Source organism: Mus musculus, chromosome 6 (genome assembly GCF_000001635.26).
Source record: "Mus musculus strain C57BL/6J chromosome 6, GRCm38.p6 C57BL/6J".
NCBI classification, from domain to species: Eukaryota; Metazoa; Chordata; class Mammalia; order Rodentia; family Muridae; genus Mus; species Mus musculus.
The window spans coordinates 77,747,149-77,772,324 of NC_000072.6; the positions used below are offsets into that span (position 1 = coordinate 77,747,149).

Here is a 25,176-nt window from a genome sequence, read left to right on the forward strand (position 1 = left end):
AATTGTACTGGACATGTAAAGTTCTATTTATTGACATTATTTCTCACAAGTAATACAGCCCAACAATGACTTATAGTATACTCGGCATCACTAATGATTTGAAAACAATCTGAATTTAAAAAGGGAGATGAGCACAGGTTACGTGGAAAGCACTGTGTGTACTATTTCATGTAAGATGCTTGAACATTTGTGAGCACTTCATGACCAATCACATAAAGATTCTTAAGGAGACTGCATTTGATTAGGAAAAATTTCCAAAACAAACTATTTGTATGGAGCAAAATCTTAAGTTCAAAGAAATGAATTTTGTGGAATGGAATATGCACTCCCATCTAGAACTGGAGGGAATAACAGGTTCACACCACTGCTATAAAAGTACATTCTAAACAATGACAATGTACTATAGCTATAAAGGAAGTCAGGCACTTGGCAAATAAAGAACAGGCACACAACACACCCCTGAAGAAAACAGCCAGAAAGAGGACATCCTTTCCACATGGGGAATTTGCTCATTTGTAGAAAACTGGGAGGTGGATTGGCAGAACCATGTGATAGTGGGACCTCCCAGACCAGGTCCTGACCAGCTATCAGCTTTCCAGGCCACACAAATGGTATCAAGGAAAGTTTCATTGGAAAACCACTGTTCTTTCAACAGACAACAAAAAAGAATTGAGATGGAGCTGTTCGGTCATGAGTAAACAATCTTACAGCTTCTGGAGGATAGGAATGGTTTCTTTCTCCCTTTCTCTGTTTTGCTTCCTGTGATACCACCCATTCGTTAATAGTCCTTAAATAGGTGTTGACTTAGTGGGAATAAAATAATTAAAATAAATAAATAAAATCAAAATAAAGAGCTATTTGTTATTAATTTATCAAGCCAACTGTAAGATTAGCTCAAGCTAAAATAAAGCCAAGGGCTTTGGCATAAGTAGTAGAATGTAGAAGAATTATAGTCCAGCAACATGGCTTCTCTGGCTACTGATCACACCCAAAGTCCTAGTTCTGTGTGTTTCAACAGAAATGCAGACATATCACAGGTCTTTATCTTCTCTGGCTGCAATACAGACATGTGGGGCAGTGGGCTGTGCACAGACAGCCTGGTGTCCAGTTGAGCAAAGATCTAGAACCCCAGGGGACCCGATGGGTGGTGATTTCCACCTACATGGGACAGAAGGTGTTTGATCATGTCTCCTGGAACCCTAGCTCCTGTCAAAGTTACCTCCCCCACAGCCTCCACAGGAGAGTTGTGTGACTATTAGTCATGTAGACAATGTCCCAAGCTCCTGGCATTCTGGCTAGACTCCACCCTACATATAGCCAGGTATGCTCCTCCCCACAGTTAGCTGATAGCCCAGCCCAATATAAAAGGGGCTGCTTGGTCTCTCTTCCCTCTCTTTAAGCTCTCACATTTCTTACTTTCTAGCCCTTCTCTCTCTCCATCACCCCCCCCAACGTGGCCATGGCCCTCTCTCTTTCCCCCTACCTTTCTACAATAAAGCTCTAAAACCATAGAATTTCTCTGCTCATCAAGGCCTGCTGAGCTTGAACGACGGGATAGGTTATCCCCTAACTAGCCCTGTCTAACCTCCAGCCAGAAGCCTTTCTGCACTCTAGCCACAGACCAGACCAAGGATTCTGCATGGGAAACACACAGCACTTCCCTGTCCCCCTGCCTTCTTCTCCCTTCGGCCCAGGGCTGACCAAGCCACCCCTGGGGCCCCGATTCTGTTCTCAGCTCTTCCTCAGTGTCCAGCAGTGTTTGGGATACCTGAGGCTGTGAACCTGTTACCTAGGACTGTCCCTTGTCCACCACCTGCTGAGCTGGGGTCCGTGGCTTCCTACAGACACCCACCAGGGGCATGTAAAAATCTTGTGGCAGTCCTTCCATGTCTGCCCACTCAGAGCACCGGAACTCTGGCGGGTCACAAGTTTTCTCCCACTCCCTTCATTTCCTGGCACCCATTGACCAACACAGACATGCTGTCAGTACAAACCTTTGAGATAAGATTAGATTGTAGAAGGAAGCTGCCATGTTTGAAAGTGATGTCTAATTGAGAAATAGACAAATCTCTGATGAATCAGAGTAATACTTAATAGAATGAGTCAGAGATATGATAAACCCAACTCTTTCAAGAATTGCACAGAAAAAAAAAGAACCTAATTCAGAGCAGTGAAGAGGGAGGCAGTCAGCTGGGAGTCAATGCAGTGAGGACAGTGCAGTGGAATTTGTTCTGGAGCTCATGAAGTTCAATGCAGGTCAACAGAGGTGACTGAAGCCAAAATAAGCAGGAGCCAGAAGATTAGAACAAATTGCTGGAGTTAGTTTGAAGCCAAGCAGGGAATTCGGTGAGATGCCAGATTGAACCAGTCAGCATGAAGAGGAGTTTAGCCACAGCAACTTAGTTGAACCAGCCAGCCGGAGTTCAGAAAGGACTAAAAGGAGCGTGTTTATTTAGCAGTAAGTCTCCATGAGCACAGTTGTTTCAGGAAGATAGAAGTTAATTTTGCAGTGGAAGGTGGTACCATCATCTTCTGCTAGAAAGTGGCCCCATGAGGACAATACATTTGTTCACCTGCACAGCTGTGACTTTAACAGATTTCACAGATTAATGGGAGGTCACAATCACACATGACATGGTATACATCACTCTGATTCAGGGATATTTCTTAATGCTTCAGATTTGTAATTGTCTGAACAGAGAGTGGGCCATGAGTGTTTTGAGGCATGAGATGGTAAGACATCTAGGACATTGTTCTATGGCCACAGAGGAAAAGGAGATGTAATATTCAAAGGTCAGGAGGTTCTACTTTTCTGAATGCTAAGGTATAGGGCTAGAGGCTGTGTTCAATTACCGAGAATCTGGCAATAAAAATGATAAAAACAATGTCATTATTATTAAAACTATAATTTTTGAGTCTACTTCAAATCTAAGAAGATTCTAGAAGATGATGCTCCACATTAAAGAAACAAAAGATTCTTAGACAATGATGATTAAACCTGTTATAAATTGATCTTTTCAAATATACCCAAAGAAGAAATAATATCAGTTCTTTTTCAGCAACATACGCACACACACACACACACACACACACACACACACACACACACACAGACACACACACATGAAAGAAGACAGACAGAGAGAGAGAGAGAGAGAGATAGAGAGAGAGAGAGAGAGAGAGAGAGAGAGAGAGAAAGAAAGAATCAGACAAGAGAATTAAATAGTTCCCAATGACAAACATGTCTATTAAACCCTCCCAAAAGGCAAGTTTCTGTGACCTAGTAAACCCATCTACATTGTTGTTCAAATTAAGTAGACAACTTCATCCTATGAATATTACTTCTTTTCTATCATCTTTTCTATGAAATATTTTTGTGTATGTATGATGTGTGTACATTTATATAGGCTCTCACACTTATCTATTTTTATGTGGGGAGATAGGAGAACAAATCTAAGGCACAGGTCTTTTCCATTACTTTATTTGATATAGGGTCTATTTTAATATTTGCTAGTACTTACTTAGGCCTAGCTGGCTGAGAGCCTCCAGGGAGGCTCTTCATTCTCTTGCCACCCCCCTTTGTCACTTTACTATAGGGGCACTGAGATTGTAGATGAGTGTGACTGAGTGCAGCTTTATGCTTGCCGTGGAGGCTTCCTGAGCTGCCACCCCAGCCTACTGTACAGCCTCTCTAGACTTGATCTCTCCTTGCTTGATTTTCATGGAAAGGCAGGTTTCTTCTGCATCTCATGTATCCATCACTTGATCCTTCTCCTGTTCTGTTTATACCTATGGCTTTCCTCTTTCTCTGATCTAGGCTGTAAAGCATAAACAAGGAAACAATTATGCACAATGTTTTCTCTTGATGTTTCTCCATTGTTCTATTTCTTTCCTGCCATCCCTTGGCAATCAACCAATGAATCTATTAAGTGCCACTGTGAGGAAGGCACTGTTAGTCTACCAAAAGATACAAGGTAGTACACAGTCACACTGCTACATCACAAAGGATTTACAGGGGCAAAAAGCAACAAGTAAAGTAAATAGTTCAAGAGTGATAAAGGCAGGTTTACTTGAGCCTCCCTGCAGGCTCAATTACTTCACCATCTACTCTCCTTTTTCAGCATCTAACCTTTGCCCTCTTCTCACCTCCTTTGTTTATGATGTGGACATGTGGGCATGTACATTCATTTATATGCATGACGTGTAGACATGTAGACACTCAAGGTCAGTGTCTGGTGCCCTCCTTGATATGTGATTCTTACACATCACATTTATTTGGCTAGGCTGTCTGCCCAGGCCTCCCCACCCTATCCTCCACATTCTATCATTTTTGCTCCTGTCTTTGCTGCTTTCTGAAAATTCAATTTTAAATCTAATAGATGCCACCTTTCTTGCAAAATCTAAAGTGTTCATGGTCTGTAGTGTCAGAAAAAATCAGCATGTTGACAGCATTTTAAGGGAGCAGTCAGCTCACTGTCTCCTTTATTTAAAGTCCTCTTTCTCTGGAATTCAGAACTCTACTGTTTCTCGTCTCATTTCATGGCAGCTTCGCCTTTGTAATTCATTTCTATCCCGTTCTCAGTTCCAGATGTGGGCTTTCTTCCCAAACTGTACCTTCAATTCTTCCCTCTGTCATCTGATAGCACTTACTCCAAGGGTTGTTACTTCTCTGAGAGATTAATTTATCAAATTCAGAGACTTGCAAATCTCCTTGGTTTGCCAAAGTCCCTCCCCTATGGCATCAGCATCTGCTAGGAAGGGTTCATAATTTATCAACGTCTAAAATCAAACTGCTTTCAACTCTGGTCCTGCTGTCCCTTAAGACTTCCCAGTCATGTTGCCCGTGGCCCATATAAGAGCAAATGTGCATTCTTATTTTCTTTCAATAATCGGGAAATTTATTTACTCCTCTCTACAATTCTGTAACATTCAGTTTTCTGAACGTTCTCTTCCCATGGCTACCACCACAAGCACTATAGCAATGGGCTTCTGTTCACCTTTGTTTGTTATAGTAACTGCACATGAACTATGTGCCTACAGCAGGGGTTTACTGAAACAGTCTGATTTTCACAAACTTGGTTTTTTAGACAATGGTCCATTACAATAAAGACACTATGACCACAGTAATTGTTATAAAGGAGAAAACATACAATTGAGGCTCACAACCGAGGTTCAGAGGATTAGTCCATTATCATCATGAAAATAAACATGGCAGCATGCAGGCAGACGTGGTACTGGAGAGGTAGCTGAGAGATCTACAACTGGATTGGTAGGCAGCACAAGAGAGACTGAGCCGCCTGTCTTGGCTTGAGCTTCTGAAATCTCAAAGCCCACCCACTCTCTGTGACATACTTCCTCCAACAAAGCCACACATACCCCTACAAGGCTGCAGCTCCAAATGCCACTTCCAAAGAATTCAAATATTTGAGTCTATGGGGGCTATTCTCTTGAAACCATGGCACTTGGCATATTAATCTTTCAACACACCCCTTAGAAGGCAACAACCAACTACATATCTAGTTTTTAATCTGTTTCACTTCCTCCTTCCCTTCCTCCCTTCCTTCTTTCCATTATATTGTGTGTAACAATCTTAGTTGTGAAATTTGCTCAGTCTGGGACTGCCTTGTCTGGCCTCAGTGGGAGAGAATGCACCTAGACTTACAGAGACTTGATGTTCCAGGGTTGAGAGATACTTACAGGTGCTCTGTAAGTTCATAGGAAAAGAGGAGGGGGAGGGGGAAGGATTGTGGAAGGTGGTGTCTAGGAAGGGGCAGCAAGTAGAATGTGAAGTGAATAAGTAAAAAAAATATATATTATTATTATTATTATTATTATTATTATTATTATTATTAAATTTTGCTCATTCTGGTCCCTCCCCACTGTCTCAGACGACTTGAAATGGGAAGTGCAAACAAAAGTGCTCATTAAATTCGATCTTCTCTGTCTATCCTCACTCATCCACAGCACACCTTTCTCTCTGCTTTTGGAAGTGCATTGAAATCCTCACCTACAATTATTACAAATTTTCAATAAACATTTAACTTTACCATCACTTTTCTTATTTATTTCATCAGTATACCTTTCTTTTTCTGAAACTGATTTAATACTTAAAAATCTCATAAACAAGATTGCTAAATATTCTCTTATAGATTCCCTAAGGGCCTTCAGTGCATCAAGATTGGGTAGTACTATGCCCTAAGACATCATATATCCATTGTATTTTAATGTAAAGTATTAGGTCTTTTCTTTTCTATATAAGTTTATGTACCTACACTGAAGTAAACTACATGTTTGGAAGCACTGCAAAACCCCACTGAGATTAAAATCTTTAATGGGAGATGATGTGCACTTACTCAAGCATTCAATTTAGGAAAGATACAAACACTTAGCATTGATCAACTGTGCCTCCAGATAACAGGATCTATGTCCCATCTAAGTGCACATAACACAGAGTCAGAAAATTTATTCATTTGCTCAGAAATAACTCATACAGAGGAATCAAGGGTGGGGTTTAAATCAATGGTGTCCAAGTTATATTTCAGCAATCTGATTTCTATGGCAAGGAGTAGATGTTAGGATTTTAAAAGCTTCTTATATGATTCTGATAGTAACCAATTTGGTGACATGCTTTCAGTACAGGAAAATCTTGGTGTTAAGCACTCTGTGCCTTAAGCTTTCTGAGCACAGAGCTGCAATATAGAGGTGTGTTTTTGTAACAGTCTCTCTGTTCCCTGTTGTGAAAAAGTTTTGCTATGTATGGCTCTTATACAGACATTCATTCTCCTGCGACACGCTGGGTGTATATTCAACTCCTACCATTTCTGTGCCCTGCAGACAATCTGTCCTCATAAAGAGCACTGAATACTACTTGATGTTTCAATATTCTACCAGAGAGGACTTGCGCTTGTTGGCTAATAGGCAGGGAATGAGGTCTATAGGATGTTAACGGTCACTGCGGTAGGGAAAGTCATTTTATTCAATGCTGTGGCCATTAGTATGTTGCCTATGCTTCTGCAAATAACCCATCACTTATTCTCCTGTAACAACTACATCACTGGCTCCCCAAACAGAAAAAGAAGAAGAAAAAGAAAAAGAAAAAGAAGAAGAAAAAGAAAAAGAGAAAGAACCTCAATCAGGAGATCAATTTCCAAGGATATAGGTAAAGTTAACAAACTATGACTTACGTGTCTACTGCTGAATTTAACATTTTCTGTTTTTCTTTCTTCTTACTTTCTTTCTCTCCCTTCCTTCCTTCCTTCCTTCCTTCCTTCCTTCCTTCCTTCCTTCCTTCCTTCCTTCTTTCATGTGTGTGTCTCTTTGTGTGTGTGTGTGTGTGTGTGTGTGCAAGCACCCATGTGTCAGGGCAGCAGGATGTGCTTGTCGACATCAACAGACAATGCAGGGATCCATCCCATAATCAGCTTCCAAACGCTGACACCATTGCATACACTAGCAAGATTTTGCTAAAAGGACCCAGATATAGCTGTCTCTTGTGAGACTATGCCAGGGCCTAGCAAACACAGAAGTGGAAGTCAGCTATTGGATGGATCACACGGTCCCCAATGGAGGAGCTAGAGAAATTACCCAAGGAGCTAAAGGGATCTGCAACCCTATAGGTGGAACAACAATATGAACTAACCAGTACCCCGGAGCTCTTGTCTCTAGCTGCATATGTATCAAAAGATGGCCTAGTCGGCCATCACTGCAAAGAGAGGCCCATTGGACTTGCAAACTTTATATGCCCCAGTACAGGGGAATGCCAGGGCCAAAAAGGGGGAGTGGGTGGGTAGGGGATTGGGGGGTGGGTATGGGGGACCTTTGGGATAGCATTGAAAATGTAAACGAGGAAAATACCTAATAAAAAATAAATTAAAAAAAAAAAAAGAAGTCGGTACTCTCCTTCTACCATGAGGGTACCAGGCCTAGTGGCAAGAGCTTTTACCTGCTGAGTTTCACCCAATAGCCACTTAATCAGAGTGAGTTATAGTGACAGCATACTATAAAGGCATAACTTTATCTATGACATTACCAGATTAGATAATTAAAACCACAAATATCAAGAAGGTATAAATGAACAAAATCAAATGACTATCAGAAATCTCAAAATGGACATGGAAAACTCTCAGCATCTCTCTATGCTGAATAAAAAGTTACAGTGTTTGAATATTTTATTCAAAAATGCTCAAACAAGGCTGGGGAATGGAGGTCAGAGGTAAATCAGTTGCCTGGTGGGGGCAAAAGCTTGGAAATATCTCAACATGCAAGAAAATGAGATAGAAAGTGAGGAAAGAAGGGGGAAGAAGGAAGTAGAGAGGGAGAAGAAGAAGAAATAGCATAATCAATAGAAAGAAAAAGAAGAGGAGGAAAGGCAGGAGGAGAATTTTCTATGCAATATTAAAGTTGTTAAGTTTGTTCCCATCTATATAAGTAAATAAGCCATGAATGGACACTGAAGAGAACATTGAAAGAAAACTCTTACCTCCAACTCTAAATGGTCACATATTAGTTTTATATTCTATGTTCATAAAGTCAAACTTCCACGATGGAAGGGATGGTACTGTATGTTATATGTAGCCATCCCCTTCCCTATATTTCCTCCTCATGGGCTCCTTTCTTTTGATCACTCTGAAAATCAGCTCAGGCACCAACTTGTTTATAAAAGCCCAAATAAAAAGACAGTATGAAAACTGCCTGAAGCTAGATGGGCCACAGAGATGATAAAGAAGAAAGAAAGAATTAGTTGTCATTGGGGAAGGGGAGACTGCAGTCCCAGCAATGGAAACTGAGTTTGAGGACTTCCTTGCCTGGGAAGAGTCTCTGACAGCTGGTAAGCATCTGAAATGTAAGGAGATAACTGAAAGCAGGACACTAAGAGGAGAGTTTTACATGAGTTCTTCAGTAATTTGATTATTACCTTGCAAGTAACATGCATGCATTTGAATATGATACTGTCCAGCGAAAAGAGTACATGTCTAAAGAGCTTCATACAAGTTACACATAAGCATCAATTACGCAGCAGGAAATTTATAACACAGAGTCACCGTCAAATGTTGGATACAAAAATGAAGGAAAGTCTAAGGGGTCACTGCAGAAACTTAACAAGGAAATTTATTACCAAAGGGGATGCACAGAGACAGAGAGACTAACCAAAACTCTCTCCAGTGTAAATATGTTCTGTATTTTGAGAACATTAATGGCTCCATAGGTGTAAACATTTGTCAACCTGAGCACGCCGCATCATTTTCACATGTGCACATTAGTATATATAAGAAAACAACAACAAGAAGTAATTATCTAGGGCGCAGATGCACACAGGCGAGCAGGTGTCTAACCAGAAAAAACACCAACTTTCAGGTGCATTTCAAACTTTAGAGGTCTCCATGCTCCTGAGACATGCACACACTCATGCTCCAAGCACACAAGGTAGAATGTGAAACATTAAACATGCTCAATTGAAGAAACAATTTGAATGAGTGCCGTATCAGTGAAGCTAACTTTTAGGAGAAAGGAATTGAATAGTGGCATCAGTGTAGTGTAGAAAGTGTAGTCAGAGGCTGGGGACTTAGCTTAGTTGTTACAGCTTTTACTCCAGATTGTCAGGGCTAGAATTCTGAAGTCCAGAATCCCATGTAAATTTTGGATGAGGAGTATGGTTCCTGCATGTGATTGAAGCCTTAGAAATTAGAGATGAGGGTTTCACAGAGTAAGCCGGTAAGCAAGAATAGCTATATTGGCATTCCCCAAGTTTGAGTGAGAGATAATGTCTCAATGAATAAAGTGGGAAATCAGTACAGAATGAGTCTCCATATTAATCTCATGTCCCACATACAAGAGAGCAAGTTATGTGTGCTCACACACATGTAAAACTAAGTACATACATGTGCAGATCATACAAACAAGCAAGGAAGAAAACAAGTGTGTTTGCATGAAAGTAAGGGAGGCTTTTAATTTAAGATACTAAGCATTTAGCTAGGAACTGCAAAAGACAGTATAATTGAATAAACAGTATCAATATACCATGAGTTCATTCAACAGTTATTTAATGAAACATTCCTCTAGGCATTAAAAATCAATGTTCAAAAAATCATTTGGTCTATGCTTTAATTTCCATTTTGATGTGGTTCAGGACATTTTGCCTAAGGAATGGTGCTGCCCCCAGAAAGTTTGTCTTTTTACATCCATTAACTTAGTTAAGACAATCCCTACAGATCACCAAATGAATTCAGTTTCTAGCTGAGCCTCTTTTTCCTGGGGATTTTAAGTTGATAATTAAGTTAAATTGTCAAATTGATAGTTAAAGGTAACCATCATAAATAAACATGTTTATTTAATTTTGTATACTATTATAGTAATTTTGTTCACAAAAATAGTGAATTCCACCCAAAATTTGTGATTTGTGGATCTGTATGTATGTATGTATGTATGTGATGTATGTGTGGTGGATGTGTGTGTGTGTGTGTGTGTGTATGTATAACTATTATTTAGTCATAAAACTAAAATACAATGTGTATGGTCATTAAAGACATTGTACTTAATGAAATATTCCAGAAATATACAGTAAAACATGCTGCAGAATCCTACTTTTGTGAAATATGAACAGTCGTCAAGCAGATAAAAAGTGATACAGAGACTTTTGGGAAGGGCATATATGAATAGTTGAATAAGTTCACATTTACTTTTGTAGGAAGAAAAATGTCTAGTGATAAGTTTCTCAAAGATGTATACAGACATACCAACACTAACTGTAAGTGAACCTCAAAAACAGTTCAGATGTTATTTTTATGTTACATATATTTTACTGGAAGTAAAATAATGTTCAAAATGTCAAATACGCAGTATGCTAACTAGCTGTGAGTAAAGCTGTGGACAGAAAAGTTAATTCGAGAATCATGGGGCCATTTGCTCTTCACAGTTTTATATCATTCTCCCCCATCCACTTTAAAATCCTGAGTTCAGCCACTTTATAAGGATTGAATCTTCCAAATCCATCCCCAGGGATGTGTTTGACAGGAGAATTTGTTTTCATCTTTCAAGAGCAAGCAACAGGAAGATTTCTAAGTAAAAGCAAAAGTGGGCTCTTTGAACCCTTGCTTACACTTAACAGCAAAATACTTGTGCAAATAACCCCAGTAAATACTGAAAACAGTAAATGCAGAGAGCAGACAGTCAAAGTACTCCATTGATTCTAAAGACCAATGTCCTGTTTACATAGCAACCTACAGGCCAGGACAGTGTTATTCCACCTACCTTGCTTCCGCACATCCTCTACAGCAGCCACTAACTCTTCTTTGAGGTCTTGGCTCTCCTTAGCGATCTGTTCACCCTTTTCCAGGAAGTTCTGAGTAGCTTGTTCTACAGATGCTGCCAGCACATGGGCTTTCTTTGACCTCCCTTTCTTTTTACCAGACGGACCTTTGTTGCTTGTGTTGACAAGTGTTGTCACCTGAAACACAAAAGAAAAACTATAAAACCATTCTGTAAGACTTTCTAGAGATGCACCTGTTACCTCATAATTTCAAACTATCCATTCAGGGCAGGAACAAGTGCCAGATACTCTAGAGCTATGGTTACAGGCATTTTTGAGCTGCCCAATCTGAGTGATGGAACAGAGCACAGAACCTCTGCAAGAACAAGTGGCCTTAATTGCTAAGCCATAGATGTAGACCTAAATCCTTCCTAAATAATATAACCTGAGCATATATCTCAGTTACAAATTTCTTTTACCACTGTATAGAAAACTACTTAATTTACTAATAAAGCTTTTAATATCTTTCTAATAACTGGTTAACTGCTATAGACCCCAGATCCTTTATTTAGCAGAGAGGAAATCTGGAGGAGAAGAGTACTCTCAGATGTTCTATATCAATAACTGTCGCTTTATTTTTTTGCTATTGAACAAGGATATTACCACCATCATGAAGGGTAGAGTTTTGTGGTCAGCCTAAATTTATATGTGTCATGGTAATACCATATAAATGCTTTAAGTTATTAAGAATGTCAATCCAAAGAAAAATTTTATCAAATGGAATGGAACGGTTCTAAACTTTACTCCACATTGTAGAGCAGGCAGAACCAATAGTCAATGTCACGATTAGTGTTCAGGTCTTTTTACAGCCATAGGTAACAGGAAAGGAAACAAAGCTTTAAATCAGCATGCACTTTAGTGGTCAGTATAGTTAGGACAAGCACTTCAGAAGTGGTCAATAAAGTGTTGGAAGCTATCTTTTCAGGTCTCTTTTGGTTAATTAGAGACATAGAGCAATCTTCAGAAGAAGAAAGTACTTGCCACAGGGGCTGCTTTTTTGAAGTGAGGGAGTGTTTTTGGTAATAGGGACATAATCTACACAGCACATTGGAACTCATGCTGGAAGATCAAGGCTCTAGAATAGTCTGAGAGTCTCAGTTCTCAACCCTGGAACAACCTACACACAACCCTAGTGAGGCACAACAACCATGGGAAAAGCCACACGGGCCGTGCACTCTTCACCAGAGTTAAAATCTTTTCTCTTTTCATTTAGTTGCAATGCATTCACATCATATTTGTAGTTCAATGAAGATTTGTGATCAATGTAATTATACTTTTCAAATTAGAAAAGAATAGAATGGGGAAGGAAATATTAATTTTAGGTAGTCTGACAGTTTTTTTTCTTTATAAACTTGGAACTGATGGTAAGGATACCCAAATGGTTGGATGTCTATATCACAGTTTCATTTTCATCTTTTATTAAGGCAAACAAATGTCAAGTCTTCTGCAATCTCAGTGCATTACTATAGTAGGCGTGAATTAGATGATGCTCATAATAGCAAGGCTGTCTTAGTTTTCTTTCAGAATGCTTTCATAAAATATCATAACAAAAATACCTTAATGAAGTAGTCCAGGTTACATTACATAGTTTCAAGGAAATCAAGACAGCTTGAAATTGAAGCAGCTAGTGTATACTGAGTCCATAATCCTGAGCAAAGCGCAGAGTAATAATGCTTGTGTGTTAGGGCTCAGCTCTCTTTCTCCACAACTCAGGATCACCTGCTAAGGTTTGGTGTCACCCACACTGAATAGGTCTTCCCTCAAACCCAGATACCCCAATCCTGCACATATGCCCAGAAGACAACATAATTTAAATAATCCACAATTGAGACTACATTCCCTGGAGATTCTAGACTTTATGAGCCATCATGAAGGCAAAATAAATATTTGTTTGTATGGACAAAAGAACATATGGAACACGATCTGGTAGCTGGTAAGAAAAACATGATTATTTCTAAGCAAAACAATTTAATTTCCTTTTCATAGAAGCTCATATTTACTCACTAGTTGATGGGAAGGAAATGATAAGAGCTAAGATAGAAAGGGATATATATGCATAAAAGCGTGTATGTCTTCATTAGTTAGTAACAAAAACACAGCTACCCACAATTTGTAGTTGTTATCTGTTGTTGTTTCTTTTCTTTTTTCCCTTTTTCTTTGGAGGGAAAATTAATAAATTAGTTAAACCACATAAAGAAGTGATAGTAGAAAAGTAGACATTATCATCTCATTAATTTGAAGATAAGTCCCTATTGCTGACGGTACTTCACACACACACACACACACACACACACACACACACACACACATCAGATATAGGAGGTGGAGAAATCAAGTTAGATCTGACTAGGAAGCTTCTTCACTGACTACCAGTCAAAAGTAATCAAGAAAAGTAAACTAGAGACCTATATTACTGCAATGCCAATGAATCTCAACAATGACCAGAATGGCAAGATGTTGCTAAAGGTACAATAGCAGTGCTTCTGTCTTCATGTTGGTATTATGGACTTAGTTAGCCACCTAGTGGGACTGGTGAGGCCATGGAACGTAGAGCAGAATCTCTACTGCTCCATTTCCAAACCAATATAATGTCTAACTGCATTTTTAATATCCAGAAACAAGTATAACTCTCACTTTTCATAAAATAAGCTTTGTGCAGCAGCCACAAACCATAAAAGACAATAACTAGTTAAAATACAGAGTATTGTTGACTCTTTAACACAAACTGATACCTCTGCAACACAATCCCTATTCCTTAAGGCTCAGGGGAAAAAAAAAAAACACAGAATAACTACTGGAAAGATTCCAAAAGCCAGAAGACCAGAATATCAGTTTTGAGACTATATCATTTGTATATGGTAGTTATACTCATAGATTCTTAACATTATAGCTACATAAATAACATCAAAAATGACAATAGCAAAGATGTATTCTGCTATGGAAGTGGTAACATCGAGTTATTGCAGTATTTGTGCCCAGGGCTGGCTATAGAGACTGACATGGTCTTAAGTAAATGATACATTCAGACATTCAAATATCCAGGAACAGCTTTTCACAGTGTACCCAGTGGAGATTCCATGGTAGGGTCTATGCATGTTGTACTCTAAACAGTGATTCTCAAATCAACTCTCTAAATTCTCATCCTGGACACACTGCCCATTCCTCTTTACCACATTCCAAATGTATGTTGTGAGACTAAAAGTAGAAAAACACAGAGCCAAAACAAGAGATAGAGGAGCCAAATCTGACTGCTGGTATACAAGAAATATTTTGGGATTTTTCTTAGGCAGTGCAAGATGAGTCTTAAGAGTACATTTAACCTATGGAAAACAATAAGACAAATCTGGCTTTTCTACATTCTCAAGTTCTAACAATTACTTTCTGGTATATAGAAATTTTCTGTTTTATTAATATTTATTCATGGCAAACAAAAGTGGTTTTATTGTGATGTATTTTTTTGTAAAATGTGCTTATTGACTTTGTGGTGCCTCTCTTATCAATGTAAGAATGCCACTACCAAGACCCTGAGCAGTTGCTGTGGAAACTGAGCAGTTACTGTTGAGATGATCTAATTCTTACCACACAAGGACATTTCTATAATTTTACTGTTAAAATATTGATACTTCCCTAAACAGCTTCAAATTTATCTTGTAGCCATTAAATTTGTTATTTATTTTTGTACAGACTTGAAAAATATTAAAAATCTATGTACCATACATGTTAGTCTATTTCACCCATGCTACAGACAATTGCAGAACATCAGACTAAATGTAAAATCTACACCATGGTGGTAACTGTGTACATATTCAAACACATGGAAACAAGTTTGTTCTTTTTTTCTTTTGTTTTCCTTTTTCTTTTTTGTGTGTGCAAAAAGCTCTAAAAACTCTAGTAATCACATGAGCTGTAATGTCACCATACCATCACCTCTAGGGAGCCTGGTACATTCAGATCAATTCTAATCCGAGGGACTGTGCCATACACAGTTAGTGTTGATCACAGTGTCCTTCTGTGCCCTCAGGCAGCAATGTCTTCTTTCAGCAAAGCAGCAAATGTTTTGAAGAGGAATGTGAAGTGAGTAGGAAAGCATTTGTCTTTTTAAAACCCTTAAGTTGTTTAGTCATGAGCACCCATGTCAGGAAACCCATGCTGTCTAGAAAGTCCCTAAAATAATTAGGGAAAGATTCCACTCGATTCATGATTCACTGTTTTGCATTTACTAACTTTAAAGCAAAACAAAACCAGACTGCTCACAGGAAGACTAGAAAGAAATGTAAAACCAGACTAAGTATAAAATATTTTCCAATCAGCTCTAATTAAAGGACTCAGCTAAGCCAAGCTCGCCTTCTCCCGAAACTCATCACAGGCCTGAGAAGATAGCTGTGCCTGTACAGTGCTTACAGAGCAAGCGGACGGACCTGAGTTTCATCCCCGGATTCCACAGAAGCAAGCACCAGTAGCAGAAACACCACAAAGGAGATGGAGGAGTTCCTGGGCCTTGAACCAGTCAGTCTAATGGAATACAGGAGCTTGCCAGTTTCCCTAAGACGCGATGTGGTTAATTAACAGACAATAGACAGTGGGATGCTTTGGTTCCTCTACTTGTATTATAGATGTATCTATTGCTGTCATCTTCCTAACAATCTTGAGCATCGGTTAGTATAGATGAAAGTGTTAAAGGTAAAAAGAGACTCAGGTCTTAAGTTTTTCTTGGAGGAGTATAAACCATGGATGAGGAAAAAACATGTGGATATTTTCCAATAAGAGAAAAAATTCCAATCTACTATGCATGCGAGATTTTAATGAACAACCAGGCACTGCAGCTAATATTTTTGTATTTTCTGTAGTTAGTAAATAACATCTTGAAATTTTTAAATCATTCTTTTTTTTGTCTTTTTTTTCCTTTTTTTTTTTTTTTTTTTTTTTTCAAGACAGGGTTTCTCTCTATAGCCCTGGCTGTCCTGGAACTCACTTTGTAGACCAGGCTGGCCTCGAACTCAGAAATCTGCCTGCCTCTGCCTCCTGAGTGCTGGGATTAAAGGAGTGTGCCACCACGTCCGGCTTAAATCATTCTTTTTAAACATCTATGCATAGCATACAAAGTAAATAATGTTATTAGTAAAGAAATGGATGGCTGTTAGATAATTAATATATCATATTCAATATATATGCAAATAGATAAAGATACAAAGAATCTGCTTATTTTATAACATGCACTTTATATATACATATGTATGCACATATCTAATATACAATGCTTTTTGTTTATTTTGATCTTTTAGGTTACTATTTCAATATTTATATTTTAACATTGGGTAGACTAATGCTTTAGGTTTGCTGGTAGTATTTTCTTTATTCTACTTGGTCAAGACTGTTCACATACAGTAAGGCAAAATCATTTTTATTATATTTCAATGACCTATGTATAACTTGATTGCTATCAAGCAGTGTTTCAAAGAGCAGAATGCATTTTCACATCTACAGCATAGAGACACCAGTCACAAAGCTGAAGGCATTCCACAGAGCTGCTTTCTCCAGGCAAAGGTCTCATTACTCAATGGAAGAAATTTCAATTACAAAATTTCCAGAAAGTAGGTTTGAATGACTGCTGGTCTTGCTGAGGACTACAGTTCAGTTCTTAGACCCACATGGCTCTTCATGACTGCCTGTAACTCCAGCTGCAAGCCCTCTACAGCCCTATTTTGCCTTTTAAAATATCTTCGTATGGAATTCATTAATACACATAAATAGAAATAATTGATTATTTTGTTTGCTTGTTTGTTTGGAGAGATGGCTGAGCAGGTCCAAGCTTACTCTCTTTGCTAGGACCAGACGTCTGTTCACAGCCCCTACACAATTCCAATTGTATGCAACTCCAGTTCCAGAGAATCCAGTGCCCTCTTCTGTTCTCTACAGTCACTGTACACAATGCAAGTTTATTATATTTTAGTGTTTTAATCATTATTATGTGTTTTTGAGGTATGATCTCCTGCAGCACAGACTAACATAGTGTCATTCATACAGAAAAAAAATACACATATAAAACCGAAAAAAAAGTTTAAAAAAAAATCAATCATTTAATCAGCCAGTTAATGTCTGTTATCATTTGCATCTTAAGTGTGCCTCAACCACTCATAATTTGCAGGCCTGGTCTCCAGAATGGATTTGTAGGAAAATGTCACAATCACTAAGAGGTAGTGCCTTGTGAGATATCATAGGGATGTGTCATCAGATAGGTCAATACTATTCCTGCACCATCATTTTCCTTACTGCTCCCATTCTCTCCTGCACATGACTATGCTCAACCAGACATGACCTAATCCATGCAAGATAGCACTGGCATCAAACGATCACAGACAGAGACTGTCAACCTGTGAGTTTCGCTGAAGCCTCTTTCTTTAGAAGTTCTTGGTTTGTATACTCACAATAACAGAAGATTCATATTTTGTAAATGGTGACATTTGCATCAGTATTGCTAAATGAATCTATAAAGTTAGCGAGCAAGGATCATTTAAAGTTATATGGTCTATGTTCATTATCTTTCTGTGTTTTCTGTTATTGCTGTTTGTTAGTTTTGAGACACTGTCTACTATAGTGCAGGCTGGCCTCAAGCTCTCTGTGTATCTGAAAATGGGCTCAAACTCCTGACCCTCCTGCCATACCTTCACATTCAGTGAGGGGATTACAGATATGTATCAACACAGATGTAATTATCCAAATTAAAAATAAAAGTACCTTAATACCTTTAAACATTTTACTCTTTCCTATGAAATGACTGTGATTTCTTCTAACTACATAAGCTTTATGTGAATAATTGTTTTTATACTTGAAGAGATAATCTACACATTTGAGTGAGATAGAAAAAATTCACTTGACAACTAGGTTTTTTTTTCTACTTTATCAGTTTAAGACAAAGAGATTATACTGCCAAACACTGCAGAATGGCCTAATGCCAGGATATCGTCCTTAGTACCACCAACCATGATGTGTCACAGTACAAGTCAAACTTGCCACTTCTAGACACTTGACAATGCTGCCAATCATGCATTGGTTACTTCTGATCACTCCAAAGAGGGGGTAGGAAGGCTATAAAGGCTAGAAGAGAGAGAAAGGGCTCTGAAAGGCCGTCTTCCTAACAATACAGCTATTATAATCATGAACTTTCAAATACTACAAATTATGGCACTGAGCCTGCCCCAGAATGAGCCCAGTAACAGCAAGACAAGGATGAAAAAGGAACTCAGGGGACCTTGCTTCTCAGTGTTGAACTATTTCCTGTGGAGGAGACACTGTCTTTAGCTGTGTTCTCAGAGATTACTCTAACTAAACCAAATGGGTCACATAACAAAAGGAAATGTCATGAATTTGGCAAGGGACCAGTTAAGGAAGATGGGGTTGGGAGTTCATAGCCATTGAAGGGACGTAAGAGAGGACGGATGGAGAGAATAAACGGATTACATTATATAGTATATGAAAGTATCAAAGAACTAAATTAATAAAAAAGGAAAATACTATTCATATAACTAATATTTTAAATAGAACCAACGTTTTCTGTTAAAAAGACTTTCAAATTATTCCTTTCCTTTGAACTAAAATGACAAACCAAACTCCACAACTAACCGAAAACACATGTCGGGAAGAAGTTGGGGGATTGCTCATAAGCTTTCTTTCTCTTAGGCCCGCCCTATGGCACACCAGAGCACTGAACGCTAATTTCAATATAGATTAAAGTAAACTCAAAGAATCAGAAAAGAAACAATCTAGCAATGTATCAAACATGTCATCAAAAGATGATGAGAAAGATCAAGGCTCCCAGAGATGGCAGCAGGAAGGATCAGATCTAAATCATCACCAAAGCCATGGTAGCAATGAGGGTGACGGACACACTTTCTCTCGTGACCTGTCCACTGCTATCTAATTTGCAAGCCAGCATTCGTGCCTATTACAGTCACCAAGTAGGGGCAACTTCCAAAAGCAGAAAACTCCTGAATTAAAAACCAAAAACAAAACCGGAACAAACCTTGTAGTGATTAGTGAAACAGAATTCGTTCTAATATGCTATCTCATGCTCATCTTGAGCTAAAAATAATATTATAATTCAATATCTTAAGCGTATTAAGGAAAATATATATTTGTGCAGGGCAGCACAAACATAAATATCATTTTGACATGGGGCTGGAGAAACAGCTCTGTGTTTAAAATACTTGCTGATCTCCCAGAGGACCCTAGTTTGATTGCTACCGTCCACACGGGGTTGCTCACAGCTAGATGTGACTACAGTGCTAGAGGAGATAACATGCATATCGGGCCTCTGTGTGCAACTGCTGTCATGCACATGATTGGAAGCAAGCAAAAACACCATCTTCTCAGATAAGAGTAATGGACACATTTTCTCACTAAGTTCTGTGTGCGTGTTGTCTCCCTTCCTTCACACATACACACATTCATTCATACCTTACTATAGAAAACTTTGCATATAATCTTGTCTCTGTGTCTCTGGACCTTGGATTTATGTCTTTGTTATTTGGCTTATATCTTAAATTTATTTTCATAAAATCTCGATAACTAGTATATAAAGAAAAGCTTTAACTTTAGGTCACCTTTTAGAGATTCTAATGATTATGGTTTTTATAGTAATAGCTTCTTTAATAATAGAAAAAAATCAAGATAAAATGAATATGTGCACACACAATAATCAATTAGTGTTTATTGGCATGGAGGCAATATCACTGTTCTCACATATAGTGCATAGTACTTGCAAGCCGTTGGTGGAGAGGATGACACAAAACCAACTACAAACTCACAAAAACTAATACTTCTCTATCAGCACACATAGAAAGTTTCTCACACACAAAAAAGGGATAGATAAGTTTTTCAAAATATCAATCTTTCAGTGATTGACTATTTTCTCCTGTGGAATCAATCATACCACATACAGTAATTAATAATGACCCTTTGCCCATTTCTCAATGGATCCCAAATACTGAGCACTCTCCAGTTATCCCCAGCTCATTACACGTATGTGATGGTGAATAAGAGTTTATAGGATAAGTCCTTAAATCAACTAAAGTATTATTTCATTTTAGAGGATCTTTATATTTGTAGAGCTCTAAGGCTCAGGGATCTTGATGGACACAGAGTGTAAAGAATTTAACAGTCGGAAGAAGGGGAGCAAGGGTGTGAAATGCTGTCTTATGAGCCTTGGACAGACAATGCTGCCATGGGCTCCCAGCAGCTGTGACTATATATACAAGAAGTATACAAAGGACTGAAACTCCTAACAGCTCACCACAGACCAGGAAAGAGTCCACTGGATCTTAATTACAGGCTACAATGGGGGAAGGCAGTCATTGTATTCAGGTTCGCATACTCTTGAGACATCTACAAAGCTCCAACATACACTTGCAAACCCACAGTGAAGCAGGTAGGTAATTCTGGCAAAACTTAGTGACTTTCAAACTAGAAATGAATGACAAAAAGGAAACTATTGAGGGAGGAAGGGAATAACAGTGAGAGGGAGACTAGAAAGATGGGCAGGTCAGGAATCAGAATGAAATGTGTATATGAATAGAATGGCCATAGAACAAAACATTGAAAGTCATTTTTTTAAAAATCCCATTAGAGGTTAGAGGGCCTTTCAAATCAGAACAATTGAAATTTTAGTTTATCTGACTTGCAGTTTATCACTTTAGAGCAATGGTGAGTGTACGTTTGGTTCATTTGGTGTATTATGTAAAATTCTGAAATGAAAATCAATTGTTCTTAAGGCTAGCTAACTGACATGTCTGCAGAATTTTCGCAGCGTATACATGATATATTCCACTTTAAGAGACTTCCTACTACTCTGTCAAAGAGATAATTACATAAACTGCTGACATTTTCTCAATTTGATATGTATGTGTACATTATTGTTCTCCCATTAAACTACAAACTGCTGGTGAAATGCCAAGAGCATGAGAAAAGACCAGGTTGACATTTGCTGCGGGTCATCTTCCCAGACAGAATGCCCGCACTCCACTTGAGCATGATGCTTCCGTGTGCAGCCAAGCTCCTTCAGCATCGCTTCTCTGTGGCTTCTGGGGAATTGTTGATGGAAGAAGGGCTAGCTGAGCAGGATGTAATTATACCTGTCAAGACCGTTCTTCTGGTCCTTTATTTGGACAATTCAGAAAAAAGGGAGGCAGCTAATTTTCTAAGTAAGGGTATAATTTCTCTTTAAAACTATTAGTGCATGGAAATTGGAGAATGAATCTTGGGTGATCAGGACTGAAGCAATGCATCACTGCTGGACGAAATGACAGGAAATGGGAGCAGGGGGAGCTGGGGGAAAATGAAAAGCTATACGTCTTTATACTGCTTTTGTGTGTGTGTGTATGTGCATGTGGGTGAGCACTCGCACACGCATGTGCACACACACCACACACATGCATGCATGTTCAAATGAATGTGTATGGCTGTGTGCTTGCATGTATATGTGCGTGGTGTATGTGTCTGCATGTATGTCTCTATGTATGTAACATATGTAATATATTCATGTGTATGGGTGAGTATGTCCCTCCTGGTGCTTATTTATTTGTTTGTTTGTTTATTTTTGAGACTGTGTTTCTCACAGAACACAGACACATTCATTCAGCTGGACTGGTTGGTACAAAACTCTGGTGCTCCTCCTGTCTCTGCCTCCTGAGATAACAACGACAGGCCAACATACATAGATCTATCTATCTATCTACCAATCTATCTATCTACCTATCTATATCATTCATTCATTCATTAACAATTTTACACCTATATACATTGTATCTTGATCACATCTACCCCGTATCCTCACTCATACTTTCTTCTGAATAAGAATCTCTCCAACTTTCACGTCCTTTTTCATTTTAAATCTCTGAGTTATTAAGGTTTGCCTGCATGAATATGGACAAACTGATAGCAGTCACACTCACAAACTTAGAGATTACCAAACACTTAGAATTTCTGTCCACACCTTGTGTAGGTTTTGTTTAGGTAACCATAAATGCTCATGAGTGCAACAGCCTTGCCTCGTCTGGAAGACACAGCTCCTTTCCATCTCTCAGCTCTCAGATTCTTCCCAGCTCCTCCCCTGCGGTGCTCCCTGAGCCTCGCAGGGTGTCTTTCTATAGATGCCTCATTCAGAGCCTAGTACTCACCAGTCAATGTATTCTCAGCCCTCTGTCTCTGCACAGCTCATAGAAACAGCTTTTCTGACAAGTCAGAGCAGTGCCAATCAACAGGTATAAACATACATATTTAAATGGTAGTTTAATAGCATGCCTGTTTCACAGTGCAACAGTAGTAGGCATCCCATCCAAGGTCTATGTCCTGTCCAGCCATGGCTTTGGACCAGGCTTATAGTACGAGGCATGATTTCTCTTCTTTGGAACAGACTTCAAATCCAATCAGAAAAAGAGTTGATTAGCTCCTCAACAGTCTTGCTACTGTTCCACCTGTGCGTTTATCTTTCCTGACAGATCAGTGTTGTACATCTGTGGGCCATCACTGGGTAAATTACAATTTTTCTCCACCTGTAGCCTACATAGCATCTTTGAGCACTCTGAAACCTAGCCAGCATACATGAGTCTATGTGGGTGAAGAATCTCACTCAGGTCCTCAGCCATCTTCCCAGCTTCTGCAGCCTGCCACTTCTTAGTGAATGGGAAAGTACTCACTCTGACATTCACTCTTCCATTTTGAAAGGATAATGGCACTGAATTCACAGGGAGGCTTTGGATTTTAAATATAACAGTCTATCTGAGACACGTTAGCTCTGTAACGAAAGTGACATCAATCATAATAACAAACATAGAGTCACTAACCATACAGGCAGTGTCCTGACATAAGAGGTCATGGCCAGGAATATCTGAATGTGAGCTTCAATTAGCCACTCACATGCTGTGTGCTCCTTTGATGAGTCACATTCTTGATGCTCCTTCCTTCCTTCCTTCCTTCCTTCCTTCCTTCCTTCCTTCCTTTCTTCCATCTTTCCTTCTATCTTTCCTTACCTCTTCCTTTTTCCTCCCTCCCTCCCTTTATCTCTCCCTCTTTCCTTTCCTTTCCTTTCCTTTCCTTTCCTTTCCTTTCCTTTCCTTTCCTTTCCTTTCCTTTCCTTTTTTCAGCTATAAAATAAAAAAGAATCACCCAGAATCTACAAGTGCTTGCTTTCTGGGGTGTTATGACTGACATTTTCCATGTGTGCCTGGAGATTGGTTATCTGACTGTTGCTTCAGAGCAGTGTCCTATCATCAATGGATACAAGGAAGTTCTGGCTTTGTTTGTGGAGACTGAAGACAACTCTACACCCCTCCCCTTGCTGAAAAGGTCAAGGGCTTCTTCACTAATCCATCTGAAATCCTGGCTGCTGCCTCTGTGCCTGAGACCATCAATGTTGTTCCTGCCAGTACTATACCCCCAGGCAAAGATGCAGGCAAGGAAGTGTTGGAGGACAGATGAGAATATGGAGTTTGTTCTCTGAATAATTCTCTCAAAGCGACCAACATAGCCAGCTTACCTTGAGAAACATGAAAACAAAGCCTTATTTCTCTTTAAAAAGGTGGGGATAAAAGGTTCACAGTTCACAGATATTTTCTTTATGATTTTCCATACAGAATTCAAAGAATAGTTCCCCAAACTTTTCAAATAAAATACTTTAATTTGGAAGTTATATTTTTAGAAGTATGCCAGTGATTTCAAGAGTGGGGAGCTTGCTAAGCGAGGAAATCTTAGGCAGGTGTTTAATTGGACTAATTAGATAACATGTAGTCACTTCCGGTTTCCTATGAGCTCTTTGTGGATGCAGATAAGCAACACAACTGATTGCCTAATTAGACTATTTAAAATGGACTAGTTTTTTTATAGCCAAGAAAAAATTTAAATTCACAATTAAAATTCAAATCATAATATGTTTCCTAAAGTCCTACATTTTCTTCTTGTTCCAATCAATGATTTAAGCAATCAATCAATATACCACCATTACTACAGTATAGAGAGATATAAATGTATACCTAAAGCTACACACACACACACACACACACACACACATAGATAGATATCATATAAATTCACTAGAAGTTGATCTTGGTGATTTCTTATCAAAAGAGATAGAGGTACCTAGAGTCAAAAACAAAAAGTTGTTCTTTAAATGTAAACAACTACAAAAAAATATTTTTGTATTCCTACTAACAACTGGTCAACTTTATATGGTCTATGCCTGTGTCACTAAAATTCATGCTCTGGTAGAGACCTAAAGTCTATCTACATATCCTTCTAACGTCCTGAAGACAAGCAGACCTATGATTCTACCACCAAAATTCACCCTGAGGCACCAATGGGTTCATGAGGTATATTTATAGAGCAATGGGTAAGAGGATTCAGGAAAGACTATGGATGACCTTAAAGATATGACAGTAGAAATTCTGAACCAGAATGGATGACATTGACAGTGCCCCTTTCTTTGGATTTTCTTGTTCATATACTCGAACCACACCCATGAAGCACATGAAATTTGGGTAGAACTGTATTTAACTGCTTGAGGGAAGTTGCTAGATATGGGATGAGGTCCAGTGCCACCACCTTTTGCACCACCTTCAGGAAAGCAAATATCAACAGCCAATAAGCCCAGTTGTGATGATCTTTTGCAAACCACATTGCTGATCTGATAAAGATGATGACAGTTTGGTTTGGGGGATAGTTCTGTATGATACTGTGGAACTCAAAATTAGCACAACCTTGTACTCCTATACTGAGGAGCCCCAATGGGCCCCTTAACCTGTAGCAGATGTGAGAAGTAACTGGGTTTACACGTACTTCCTCAGCAACATCACCCACTCTTTCTAATGGCTTTGACTAGTTCT

The 25,176-nt window shown here is 38.9% G+C and overlaps 1 protein-coding gene across 5 annotated transcripts in view; it reads right to left on the reverse strand.

Annotated features, from left to right (window-relative positions):
• Positions 1–25,176, reverse strand: part of Ctnna2 (catenin (cadherin associated protein), alpha 2) — a 1,098,179-nt gene that overhangs the window by 865,512 nt on the left and 207,491 nt on the right. For all 5 annotated transcript variants that reach the window (XM_011241195.3, NM_001355193.1, NM_009819.2 and 2 more), the window contains one exon: positions 11,248–11,443. In XM_011241195.3, coding sequence (XP_011239497.1) covers positions 11,248–11,443 — 196 coding nt within the window. The remainder of the gene's footprint in view (positions 1–11,247; positions 11,444–25,176) is intronic.